Below are 14,009 nucleotides of genomic sequence, written 5' to 3'. Positions count from 1 at the left end.
GAAGAGGGGTGTGGGGAACCGAGCAGAGAGGGTGTCCTCCTGCCTCTGATAAAGTCCTAAAATCCAGTAATTCTCAGTGTCATACACCATTTTCAGAACCCTTTAGAATCTACTTAAAATAGTCTGTTCTATAATGTTACTCTCTCTTGAAGAACATGCCTAGTGTTGTTTGTTTTACGAGGGTTGGAACTTTAATATTGGCAGCTATTTATTTACAACCGATACAAAATAGATGCATGTTTCTAAGTTTTACTGTCCTCCAATGTAGTCAGCAGCATTGTGTACAACCCATAGGATACCGTTAGCAGCGCCTGTTGTGTTGATAGTTCGAATGGAGCAGTCTACTTCCTGAAGAATCTCTGGAACAGTTCTGAAGCGAATGCCATGAAGTGGTTCCTTCATCTTAGGAATCAAGTTGAAGTCACAAGGGCTTAAGTCTGGGGAGTATGGTGGATGGTACAGCATTTCCCAGCCCCATCGATCAAACAAATCAGCCACAGCTTGCCATTTCTGCACTTCCGTCAAATCATGCAGAACCCATCGTGATGCAATTTTTCTCATGCCCAGGCATTCCTTCAGAATGTGAAGCACAGTCGTATGCACTAATCCTGTCTCTCGGGCCAGCTCATGAATTGTATGGCGTTGATCACTCTCCAGTAACGTGGAAAGAGCATACACTTCTTCACTGACACTAGGACGACCTGGCCGACGCATGTCAGCCGCATTTTGGCGTCCCTCGTTGAAGGCTTTTACCCACCTTGGCACTGTTCTGTAAGGCAATGCAGATTCCCCGCAAGCCACTTGAAGACCTCAATGACACTGTCGTGCTGTATGGCCTCTGGCACATTCAATCTTTATCCAACTCCATTGTTCCTGTTTCGAAAGCATCGTGACAACACTACACTAGACCGCCAGCTAACACGAGGCTCTGTTCTTCTCGTCACTGCGCATGCGCGTGGTGTGGCAAGGGAGAGTCCATTTGTTCTGAGGTAAGGTAGGTATGTAACTAACGCGTGGCATAAGTGACATTATTTGGTTCCGCTACACGGCGTTTCCACAGCAGTGTTGCCACTATTAAAGTTCCAACCCTCGTACTTGTCTTTCAAACAGATTGCAAGTAAAATTTTCCAGTTCCCAGAAGTTTGTGATGAATGGCTTTGGCCTGTCAGGAATGCTACTAAGTGATGGTGCACACTGGTTTTTGGCTGCCAGTCTACTTTCAGAACGTGCTAGGAACTCCATGAACAGTGCACAAGTTATTAATGCACTCCTGTTATGTGTGTATGTAAGTGGCACAGATCTCACATGTCTGGCTTTCCAGCTGTCAGCAGTGGCATCTTTTCAGACTCATCCTGTGTGCACATACAAGCATAGTAATTTTATCTTATGTTCCTTGCCTTCATGACATCTTCCATCTTTAAAAGCATATTTTGTTTTTGGAAGTAGGCTGAAGAACAGCCAACACTCATCTACATTAAATATATCCTTTGGATGGTTTTCACACAGAAGTGATGGAAGCACTTGTCTTCCAGACATCTATTTCCTCCTTGGTTACACTTTTCGAATCCCTATTCATGACTGTAGCTAGGCACTGCACATTTTCTGGAATGATCCAGCCAGCCATTTGATGAGACTTCAATGTTTAGTTTTGGGACTCTTTAGACTTTTCTCTTAACAAAGGACCCTGAATTGGTACAAACAATGCTTGTTTCTGCATAAACTACTCTAGGAACACTAGAGTTCTTAACTTTTTCTGCCTAGTTCAGTAATTACACATGGCCAAAGTCTGTTTTTATTTTCTGCTGTTGTATTACTTAGCATCAACACTGTTCCTTCTTGATATCACCTTAGATTGTAAGTTTGTTTCTATAATCTTGCATAGAGCTATATAGGGTCTCCCAGAAGGAAAGGTCATTATTCTGGGAGGTAATTGTAATGGTCATTCTAAGCAAAAGTGTATATGTACATGTGTCGGGTTTCCAAGATAGAGCTATTTCACTCTACAGTTCCAAAATTGTTGGTAAGAGATATTATGTACTGTTTCTAATACTGGTAATTATCGTTCATGTGACAGAGTTGGTACAGGATAATACATTTTAAAAAACTCTGCCAACATCAGTGCACTTTGCAACTCATGTGAGGATATGGTATATTGCTCATCTGTACAGTGAAATAGTTTTATCTTGGAAATCGTTTGGAACAGGACACATACATACACATTTTTTTTTTTTGCTTAGAATGACTGACACTATGACCTCTCAGAATATTGACCTTTCCTCCTGGGACACCCCACTAGTGAACTGGTGCATTCAAGTCAGAAATGCTACATGAAGCATTATTGTATCAGTACATTTTCCATGTCTGTGGGAAGCACTCATGCTTAATGTGAAGCAAAGAATATTCAATCTTGAGTAAGATTCACTTTTCAAAAGATTACATTTATGTAACAGGGAAATTATGTACAAATTGTATACCATATTTCTTAGAAAGAGATGAAGAATTCTGAGGTATGGTGACCGGGCCTAAAACATCTCTGACGGTACATCATGCTTTGAACAGTCTCTCATGGGTGGGAGTGTAGCAGCCTTCTAATGACACAATGATATACATCACCATCTGTTACTAAGGCACCCTCAAAAATGTTTTGGCCACAGCATTAACAGAGATTACATGATAGCTTAGTTCCTTCATTTGACACACATTTATTGATAACAGTACAATGAATCCAGACAGTGCAGTGGCTGCAAAACACCCTATTTAGCTAGTATGTATATAAAGATATTTCCATCCTGTAAATGCAGTAGCTCTTGCTGGGGTAGCCCCTTTCATTCTGAACTATCAAATGTATAGAATTTTAATGGCCTTGAGTCATGTTTCAGGTACACTAGTGATGCAAGTAAAGTGGGGTCATCGCAAACTGGCTTGGGAGAGATCACGTCTACACAAGCAGCAAAGTGCCACAGTGAAAACATGTACTGCAAATTTTATAAAGTAACATAATATCAACTCTTTTTTTTTTTTTGCTTATATTGCTAGACTTTTAGCTGCCCCTCCCAAAAGAATAGAAGCAGCACAGTTGTTTTCTGAGAGCAATGTCCGACTTCTAGATCAGAAGTACACAGCAGACACAGGAAAGGAATTGCCTAGACTTCATAACTGTCACTTCATACAAGGATGCCAAAGAATGCAATGGAAACCACAGCTTCCTGCTGCTTCCCAGTCTGATATTATGAAGCCATCAGCTTCCATCACTGCTGTTGCTGCTACAGTCCTCGATGTCTGGGGGAGTGGCACTAAGCTTGGATCGAACAAGAGATTTGGGGACTGAAGGAAGGAGGCATGGAAGGTCTGTAATACTGGCTAGAGTAAAATCAGGACATGGTTTTAAAATGGAGGGGTGTTCTCTACACAAGGGTACCCAAACTGTTGCCCCTAGTGATGCTTCAATGGCTCCCTGGATGTCTGTCTCCAGCGTGTCTCCCACCATTATACACTGCCATGGTTGTACCCCCAGGTAATGACATGCCTCCAAAAAGATCTTTCGGTGAGGCTTCTCCCAAGGCAAGTCTCCTGAAACCAGTATGCAGTCAAAGTAATGTCGCAGGTCCAGTTGTTCCACCTTCTCCCACTGTGCACATGATGGTCCATTCGTGATGAGGCCTAGCATATAGTGCTGCCGCAGCCTGTACAGAAGTGACAACACGTCTGGAGTGATGGCCAAGCAGTAGTATCTCAGTCGCAGCCACTCCTTGTAGATATCACCTGCAGTGTACAGTACTGTGTTAATAAGTACTAGTGGAAAGTAAGGGCAAAAAAGATTTTCTGTAAGGTGTACAACCTGCTATGTGTTCATACTGATCGCCAAGTGCTTGACACCAGAGGAGATGTCGCCACTTGTCCAATGTCATGCCACAATGGTCTGGGCAGAGACGGAAATTGTGCAAGAATGTCTGAGGAGCCAACGCAGCTACATCACTGGGAACAAGATACTCATCCTGTAGGATGGCTACAAGCTGGAAGAAAAAGAATGTGCATTAGGTAAGTGGAACATGTCATTCCGAGCTGCTGTCAATTCACGTTTTGGTGAAAGAAAGTATATTTGTGGGCTCTCTCCATTGCGCAATGATAGAAAAAAAAGTGTAAAACAATGGCAGTCAGAACTTTGCTTTAGAATATGCCATTAGGAAGGTCCAGGAAAACCAGGTGGCACTGAGATTTAACAGGACACATCAGCTGTTGATCTGTGCTGATGATGGGAATCTACTGAGTGATAATACAGATACCATAAAGAAAAACACACAAACTTTAATTGACGCCAGTAAGGAGATTGGTCTGGAAGTAAACACAGAGAAAACTAAGTATATGTTGCTATTTCCTCCCAAAAATGCAGGGCAAAATCAGGACATAAAGATAGGTAACAGATGTTTTGAAAATGTGGTACAGTTCAGACATCTGGGGACAATAACAAATCAAAACCTGATTCAAGAGGAAATTAAGAGGAGATTGCACTCTGGTAATGCTTACTACCATTCGGTCCAGAACCTTTTGCCTTCTTGTCTGCTGTCCAAAAACATAAAAATTAGAATATATAAACTATAATTTTGCCTGTGGTTCTGTATGGGTGTGAAACTTGGTCTCTGACATTAAGGGAGGGACATAGACTGAGGGTGTTTGAGAACAGGATGTTGAGAATATCTGGACTGAAAGGAGATGAAGTGACAGGAAGTTGGAGAAAAGAGCATAATGAGGAGCTTCATAACTTGTACTGTTCTCCAAGTATAATCAGAATGATCAGTCCTAAAACAAGGAGGATGAGATGGGGGAGTAGAGGAATGCATATAGGATATTGGTGGGAAAGCCAGAAGGAAAGAGACCACTGGGAAGACCAAGGCATAGGTGGGTGGACAATATTAAAATGGATCTTAGAAAGATAGCCTGGGATGGTGTGGATTGGATTGATCTGGTTCAGGATAGGGACCAGTGAAGGGCTCTTGTGAACACGGTAATGAACCTTTGGGTTCCATAAAATGCTGGGAAATTGAGTAGCAGAAGAATTGGCAACTCCTCAAGAAGGGCTCAGCTCCATGAGTAAGTAAATAAGTAAGAAGACACCTGATGATGGCTGTATACAGCCAAACCATATATAAGCGGAAGGGTGGCTATATAATAAGTTGCATATAAGATGGAAATATATGTGAAATAAATGATATGGTAATGCAACAAGATGCTTAAATAGAATATTAGCAAAAGAAAACACTGGGTTCGTCTGTTCTTCTGTGACGATTTAAATGGAGGCACTTATATTGTTTCAAAAGAACTTAACCTGGATCCAGATTCCTTTGTCTCATAAGAAATTCTTTCCCAAGCCAAATTTAATTTCTCCTGCCTAGCATAGTCTGAGTGGTGTTTACCATATATACCAAGCTCCTGCTCAATTAACTGCACAAAAACAAAATTAGCAGCTTCGTCAACCTTTAATTCCATCTTGAGAAACAAATTAAGCTCACTGACATGTGTTTTGGAACAGCTGGCACTTGAAAACTATGCAACTGTGAGGAGACTGGCATGCTTTGTTGCCTGGAAGCTGAGTTTCTCAGTCTTTCCAAAAGTTGCATTGCAGTTTCCTCAATTTGCGCTCCTCCATTCAGTATGTGTTCCAACTCAGGCTGATAACTGTTCTCAGAAACTGTGGTTGCCAGTTTCCTTGGTGTGCCCTCACCCTTAAAGAACTGCAGATTCTGATCACTTAAAACTGTCAGATATAACCTCAAAGTTTCACACTGTCACCATGTTTAAACAATATTTCACATATAATGTGTAGGTACATATATTCATACTCATGGTCTGTATCAAATTTCACATGCCTGTCTCTAATGGTCCTTAGTTACTGCCATCAAACCAAAATCTGAAGACCTCTCTTGAACACATTATTTTATATTCAGCCAAAGAATTACCATAAAATCTGAATAATTTTTAACAATCTATTACCTATATCAGTCCAGGACATCAAATTAAACAAGACTAATGTCCAACCCTCTAAGTTCCCATGTCTTACTGACAGCAGGAAGTTGATAAGGGTGGCCAGGGTGGCCTCCAGTTATGTGTTCATATATAATTCATATATACATTTCATGAACATATGTCAGCTCGTTCAGATGTTGAACAGACCAGAATCTAAACTGCCTTCATACTGTCACTCATCTCCTTCATTTTGCTCTGTTCCCTTAAGAATGGAAATCATTGTTTACCCTACTCTGGACTGCCAATGAGATGCAGCACCAATTCCATGGAGCAGCATCATCCTTCAAAAGCTAGTCAAGAAACTCACCACCTTTTACAGAACCCGTAAGTTCATTACCATGTTGACAAAATCTGACTACTGCATTCCCTGTACTGAGCAAAATGTATCTGGTCCACATCATCACACACTGTTTATTTAGGACCCATTTTAATAATATCTTCCCACATACACCTATATTCTCCAAGTGGTTTTCTGACCATTTTGTGTGCCTTTTCAGGGAAACTAGTAAGAGAATGCATGTACACAAATTCTTTGCATTACTAAAGAGTTCTATCTTCTGGGATATAGTGGTGTGTAGTAATTGGCTGAAAGTCAACCAACAGTTTGGAGGAACATGCCACCTCCGTCTTCAAGGCTGAAGAGTACACCAAGCAAGAAACTAGCATGATGCAGGCGGCAAGTAGAGCCCATGGCTTGTGAAAAGAAGATTATATAGGAACAGAATGGACCTTCGAAGCCAATCTGTCAGTTCCCATCGGCTCCTTCTGAGAACCACTGAAATCCCAGACTATAGACCCCTTCTTAACCACATCTGTGAGAACCTTAAATCCTGTAGCTTTGTGTTAACTATTTTATTTGCTTCTCCTGTAACTTAATGGGGGCTGTTCTACAAGTGTTTGTCACAACTGCACGCTACCAACACCCTAATAGCATTACAAAACTGCCCATTCACATGTATGGCACAGGCAATTTGAGGGCACTGTCCCTAGATTGAACAAAATGAATCCTGGTACCATGCATGTATACCTGTGTTGCAGCCTGCTGAGATGGGGGGAGGGTTCCTCACTGGAAGATAGCAAGATGATCAAGCTGTCCCATGCACTTTCTGGATCCAATTTGAAATTAGTTCACACAACTCCCCAATAGAATAACACAACAAATTTACTGGCAGACATATAAAAATATATTTAGCTGTGAAACTCCTGTAATGAGAAACAGTACATAATCGCGTCTTCCTAATCACCAAACAGTCTCTTGCCCAGCTCCATGAACCTGTGGGTTCTGCACACAGTTAAAGCATTGTGTTCTTTCAGGACTGAGGTGACACTGTTGTTCGCATCCACCAGATGGCAGAGGAAGTCCTCATAGGCGGACTTGGTATTGGCTGGGAGTGACCCTGTCCTAACCTTGTTTAGTGTGTCAATAATCCCCTCTGCCCAGCCGCTCTCAATTGCAAACTCTGATATCCATGGAACTAGCGCCAGCACTGCACTCATCGTCTGCATCCCCAAAAACCAGAGTTCCATGAGTTCAAGCCAGTACTTCTTGTAACTCATTGCCACAACTAGTGATGATGTATCATTCGACTCATCCACATTGTATGCATCCCACAGGAAGCGAATGGTTGACTGAATGTAGCGGCAGATAGTGAAATCATTTTTCTTCACTCGTTTTGCCTGCTGCTTAAGTAGTAGCAATCCAAGAATTGCTAGGTTACCATGCAAAACCAGATTTTCTGGCACATTCTTTAATTCTGGCAGGTTGTTGAAAATGAATTTCAGAAGTGTCGCAAACAGCATGCTCTCCTCTACCATCTTGGCCTCCAGTACAGTCACATTCATGAAGATGTTGCAGATGCTAACCATTGCTGCTCTTGATTCCTTCATTTCTTCCAGCATCCTGGGATCCAGTTCCACTTCTGGCTCCTTCTTGGCCTTCCCACGCTCGGACTTTGGTACTGGTGGTTTTTTGTAGTGCACGATGGACCAGTGGTAAGCCAAGCATTCATACAGAACCTCATCCTCCTTGGCTTCAAGCAGAATCTTGCGAGCCTTCTCCTCAACTGCCAGGTGGCACAGCGCAGGCAACATCAGCCGCAGAATGTCCACTTGACTGATCAGGTCTGAATCTGTCTCCATGGTGTCAGAACTCTGTCTTTTTTCTGCCAGTCGTCGTGAGCGGTAAGCATAGAATGTCTCATTGGCAAGGGTAAGCATGAATGGAAGAAGAGCATATACAGCATTTCTCATAGCAGAAGTTTCTTGAGCCAGCCATGCTGAAAGGACACGAACCATAGCACATACAAATATTTTCTCTTTAGTATTCAACGCATTTGGATTCTTGGTGAAATCACAGGATACCTTGGTGAGTACAGAAATGACAGCCGAGAATGCTCCCTTTAAAGCTGTATACAGCTGCTGTTTCTCCTTCTGTTCCAGTTCAAGGGTGTCAGTTGCAATGTATGCAATAGAGAGCTCTAACACAACAAAGCATGAAGCCACAAGGTCTGCATTCATCATTATCTGCTTAAAGTTGCGATCCTCCAGCTGCATGCGTACCTCAACAGAGCACAGCTGCACCAGCAAGAGAAAGAACTGCCTTGGTCGTTCTTCATCTGTCAGACACCACTCCACACCCAGTAGTTCTACCATTATCGATACCAGATTCAGGGCTGGGTCACGCTGGGCCTTTCCCAGCCTGCTGGTCAAGATATCTGACAAACCCTTGTAGATGCTACCTGGCCACAGAGCATCATTCGCAGTGGCAACTATCACATTACGTCTGCAGCTAAAAAGAAGCGCATGAAGCATTCTACACAGCTCAAACTTCCGCTCACTGTGATCTGTTTCAAAATCCAGGGCAATCTTGTTCACAATGACATGAAATGGTTTTGGGTTCATATCCCATGCATTTTGTCCAAATTGTGTCACAAGTGTGACTAGAATATTCAGTGCCTCATCAGTCTGGAAGCTTTGCTGAGCATAAATCTCACACATTTTTGCAACACCTCCTACTTCCAACAGTGCCACCTGACCTGGGTGATGCGCTGCTATGTTCTGTAGGCATTCATATGCTTCACTTACAACAATCAGATTATCATCCAGATCATCATCATCAGCCTGCTGCACAATGTCAAGGAACACAGGTATGTTGGCAAGCATTTCTGGATGAGTTGCAAGTTCTTTATCAGAGCAGAAGCTTGACAATATTGACAGTGCAACAGATTTGTAAACGAGTGGAGGGCAGTCTGCTGGAACATCAGAGCTCAGTAGGAGTCGTTTTAAAAACTTGAAGCCAATTGCTTCAAACAGCAATTTCTTACTCTGTGTGTTACAATCTTCACCTTTCACAAGTTTTGTGACCATAAACAAAGCAGCAAATTTTTCTGTATCACTTTCTGCAGACCTTAAAATTGCAATGCATTTCTTCACTGAATCAGGAACACTTCCTCCAGACATCTTTGATGACTAAAAGTAATAAAATGCACCATAAAAAAATGAAATATAAATACACTTGCAGTGATGCTCTTCTTGATTAAGGCATGTATCTCCCAATTGTGCGTTCTTGTGTACTTCAGATTTCCTGATGTCACAATTTTCCTCCCTTCGCAAAACTATCTTTTCGTGAAAATAATCAAATATGCTCTACTACGTTAAAACTCTTTGCTGCTTCTTTCGAAAACTCCTCACGCGATATCCTGCGCGATAAACTGCCGGGCATGATTCCATTGCGTGGTTCACACCCTTGCCAAGAGCTATTTTTATTCCCAAGACAGTGCCAGCACCATCCTAAAGTCTAAATTGGGAAAATTTGTATAGAGTTTCCTGCATGAGTTCACTGGTCGCATACTAAAATCTATTTTAAGCGCTCATGTAATTCCCGACAGCAGAGCACTCAATTAAGGAAACGCAACACAACGTGGTTGGAGCGCAGCAGTATAGTTCGCAGGACTATCCGTATATGACCTTGATAATGTTAAATATTTTAACATGACAGTCCAATGGTGCTCTTTACAACATAAATTTTACAATACCTTATCACATGCCAACTTATCGCCCTTCCTAGTGTTAATAAGCGTGTTGTCTAAATCAAAGAATATGGCTCTAATAGAGGCAGTTCGTCTCCTACATAATTCCAAACCAGCCATAAATTCCCTCTTTCTTTTGTTTTGTGACGGCTAATTGCGTCAGGTTCATTCTCTGATTTCATTGGTGTTTGTATACCGGAGATGACGTATTTCGAGCGTATTTCATTGCTCTCAGAATGTGGAGCGTTACTCTGTGTTCTAATCTATAACCACAGACAGACTTCCTTGTTTATGATAGTGGTCATATTTGGCGGAAAATGTAACGTTAATGTTATGGGGAAGATATATTAGCAGTTTTATTAGATTTGTTTAAGACAGTTGTTTCAGGACGAAAGGAAACTTTATCGTATCATTAGGTAAGAACTGCAGAGGCCTTTGCTTTTCATAATTTATATAAACGACCTCCCTTTTACACTAAGGACCTCATCAATACCTATAATATTTGCAGATGACACTAGTGTTATAATGTCTAGTAAAAATTTAGATGATTTCTACACGTTATCAAGCAAGGTTCTTTCGCAGACGAGTAAATGGTTTTCTGCAAACAAGCTGTCCCTGAACCTAGAAAAAAAATATAAAATTTATAACAAAAAACACCACAGTATCCATTAAACATAGGATATAATGATAAATATATAGAAAAGGGAGTAAACACAAAATTCCTTGACTTCCAGATTGATAATTNCCTCATCAATACCTATAATATTTGCAGATGACACTAGTGTTATAATGTCTAGTAAAAATTTAGATGATTTCTACACGTTATCAAGCAAGGTTCTTTCGCAGACGAGTAAATGGTTTTCTGCAAACAAGCTGTCCCTGAACCTAGAAAAAAAATATAAAATTTATAACAAAAAACACCACAGTATCCATTAAACATAGGATATAATGATAAATATATAGAAAAGGGAGTAAACACAAAATTCCTTGACTTCCAGATTGATAATTATTTAAACTGGAAAAACCATATTGATCAGTTGATTCCAAAGCTAAGTAGAGCATGTTATGCGTTAGATTCATGTTACATATTGTAAATGGTTTTCTGCAAACAAGCTGTCCCTGAACCTAGAAAAAAAATATAAAATTTATAACAAAAAACACCACAGTATCCATTAAACATAGGATATAATGATAAATATATAGAAAAGGGAGTAAACACAAAATTCCTTGACTTCCAGATTGATAATTATTTAAACTGGAAAAACCATATTGATCAGTTGATTCCAAAGCTAAGTAGAGCATGTTATGCGTTAGATTCATGTTACATATTCTTTTTTTCATTGCTAGTGGGGTGGGACTAAGTCCCTTGTACTGCGGCCACTTCTGGCCTATTGTACCAGCCCCAGATGATAGGCAAGTGTGATTGTGGAGCAATTGGTGGAATGAAGATTGGCGGGGGAAACTGAAGTACTCGGAGAAAACCTGCCCCATCGCCACTTTGTCCACCACAAATCCCACTTGACCAGACCCAGGATCGAACCTGGGCCACCACGGTGGGAAGCCAGCGTGTAACTGCTTGAGCTGTGCTGCGGCCATGTTACATATTAGTAACAGTGACACACTCAAATCAATCTATTTTCTTACTTTCACTCTTTAATGAAGTATGGAATAATTTTCTGGGGTAATTAATCTGACAGTAAAAAGGTACTTACATTGCAAAAGAAAATTGTTAGAATCATGATGGGTGTCAAATCCCGTAATTCCTGTAGAGACCTATTTAAGAGACTACAGATCTTAACTTTTCCTTGTGAATATATATATTCATTAATAAACTTCATTACAAATAACAAAGAACATTTTNTCTACATACCAGACACATATCAACGATGTAGATGTTGATAATACGAAGAAAGTGACATTGTGTTTTTAAATGTTAAGTTTTAGACTGGGTTCAGTGTGGCAGCGACGTTAAGAGTATACACCTGATGATGGCCGATAGAGGCCGAAACATGTAGTGTAGAAAGAACAAGATCAAAGACATATAAATATATATTGTTTGCACTTAGGACGGAGTTTGTATCATTTATCATGTACACAGTATTAACACAAGACACAAACACCGTTTTCATAAACCCATTGCTAACCTCTCATGCTTTCAGAAAAGTGCATATTATGCTGGAATCAACATTCTTAATAACCTGCCATTTGATCTCAAAGGTCTTATGAATGAAAAGGCATAATTTAAAATAGCACTGAAACGTTACTTAAAACACATTCATTCTACTCTGTTGATGAATACCTATTGTTTAGAGAATAACTTATGTATCTTTAAATAGCCTTGTGTGTAGTCACTGTGTATTCTTGGTTTCTCTTGTGTGAGAACTCTATTGGGACTGTACAAATGTTTTGTATTTATATGACATATTCCACATCCTACAGTCATGTTGACTAACTTTGGATCCATGGAATGCAATGCAATGCAATGTAATGTTTGCATTTATGAGAGAAAGTAAGGGGCCAAGTGCCCAATCTTGTGGGCCTTGTGGGACTTCATGATATGCAGTGCCCCATTCTCTATGGTTATTTTGATTGGTATGGAGTTGGATTTAATTTCTGCCTTCTTCTATTAAGTAACATTTAAACCGCTGGCCAGCTATACCTCGAATTCCATTAGTAATAATTAGTATTACACAAAATTTTCATTGTCTTGTATAATGGAGGAAACTTGAGCTGAAATGTGTAATATGACATTAGCAGATTGGCCTTACAACATCAAAGAAGTGATAATTGGAAAGTATTCACCAGTCTTAACTTTAAATTCAGAGTTTAAATTCTAAACATCTTAAGAAACTCTGAAACAGTTTCAATACCAAATCAGAAAAGATGGTGTCTGAAACTTAAAACATCTTGTAGATTTTAAACGAAATGTGCACCTAAATAGTGGACTTGATTAGAACAGAAAAATGAGGACAGAATTTGCATAATTTCAGAAAATAAAATACATGTTTAAAAATAATTTATTTTGCTTATTACAATTCTATGTCTTATGAGACAGTCATCAAGGAAGAGTTCAGCAGCCAAGTAGAAAGCAAAAATATATTAATATCCCAAAATCATTTGAACAGTTGCTTACATAAGGACAGTCTGTAGATAATTATATCAGAAACTTAATATTCTTCCCTTTGCCAATGAATTCTCACTCATTACTGTCTTTCACTGTGGATAGTGTGGAAAATTTAAGATTCTGTTATTCACTGTATAAAGACAGGCTAAACATGACCTCCACAGGATAGATGCTAATGTCTTTAATCTGCCATTCAAAGTTGAAATCATGATATGAAAGTATATGCTATCTCTGTCCCACTCTATAGAAGAATTTGCTTTCATTGTGCCTGATTATTTATTCCAATTAGAATACATTGAATTGACATAATTATTTTGCCCTGTGTTGCATAATATTCATATGTGCTTCTTAACTCTCTCTCATTCATGGAGCTGAGCCCTTCTTTTGAAGCTGCCAATTGTTCAGCTACTCAAGAACTTCCCAGTATTTTATGGAACCTGAAGGTTCATTACCATGTTCACAAGAGCCCTCTACTGGTCCAACAATAAATCTAAACCAATTCTATATGCAGATGACACTAGTATAATATTTAAGAACTCTAAATTTGAAAACTTTAAAAATGACATAAATATTGTATTTGAAGCCTTAAACAGATGGTTCGAAGCCAATTTACTCTCATTAAATTTTGATAAAACCCATTACATATCATTCACAACTAAAAACAACCACCAAATTGATCTGGACATCAGTTATGCCAACAAATTAATCTGTAAAGTACTTGATACAAAATTCCTTGGAATACATGTAGACAGTACACTGTCTTGGAAAATACATATTGAACAAATTATACCTAAATTAAATGCAGCTTGCTATGCGATGAGATCAATTAAGCCTTT

The 14,009-nt window shown here is 39.8% G+C and overlaps 2 protein-coding genes across 3 annotated transcripts in view; one reads left to right on the top strand and one right to left on the bottom strand.

Moving 5' to 3' along the window:
* Window positions 1-2,412: 2,412 nt before the first annotated feature.
* LOC111863074 (neurochondrin homolog) lies at window positions 2,413-10,049 on the bottom strand. Its single transcript, XM_023849056.1, has 3 exons — window positions 7,312-10,049; window positions 3,839-4,013; window positions 2,413-3,762 (listed from the first exon to the last, which is right to left on the bottom strand). Exons 1-3 carry the CDS (start codon window positions 9,478-9,480, stop codon window positions 3,239-3,241), a joined length of 2,868 nt encoding a protein of 955 aa, XP_023704824.1. The 5' UTR covers window positions 9,481-10,049; the 3' UTR covers window positions 2,413-3,238.
* A 276-nt stretch (window positions 10,050-10,325) lies between these two features.
* LOC111863095 (DNA repair protein RAD51 homolog B) overlaps window positions 10,326-14,009 on the top strand; it is a 13,520-nt gene continuing 9,836 nt past the window's right edge. For both annotated transcript variants that reach the window (XM_023849121.2, XM_023849122.2), the window contains exon 1: window positions 10,326-10,465. The gene's annotated coding sequence lies outside the window, so the exon portion shown is untranslated. The remainder of the gene's footprint in view (window positions 10,466-14,009) is intronic.

This window comes from Cryptotermes secundus, unplaced genomic scaffold, assembly GCF_002891405.2.
Source record: "Cryptotermes secundus unplaced genomic scaffold, Csec_1.0 scaffold1777, whole genome shotgun sequence".
NCBI lineage: Eukaryota > Metazoa > Arthropoda > Insecta > Blattodea > Kalotermitidae > Cryptotermes > Cryptotermes secundus.
The sequence above is the reverse complement of the archived record's forward strand: the minus strand, read 5'-3'. Positions and strand labels throughout refer to the sequence as shown.

Bases quoted from the DNA above. Each gene is read 5' to 3' on its own strand.
- LOC111863074 (XM_023849056.1), bottom strand. From the start codon at position 9,480: ATGTCTGGAGGAAGTGTTCCTGATTCAGTGAAGAAATGCATTGCAATT. The intron at 4,014-7,311 runs GTGTGCAGAACC...TTTTTCTTCCAG, and splicing joins AAGAACACAATGCTTTAACT to CTTGTAGCCATCCTACAGGA. The intron at 3,763-3,838 runs GTTGTACACCTT...TGTACACTGCAG, and splicing joins TCAGTATGAACACATAGCAG to GTGATATCTACAAGGAGTGG.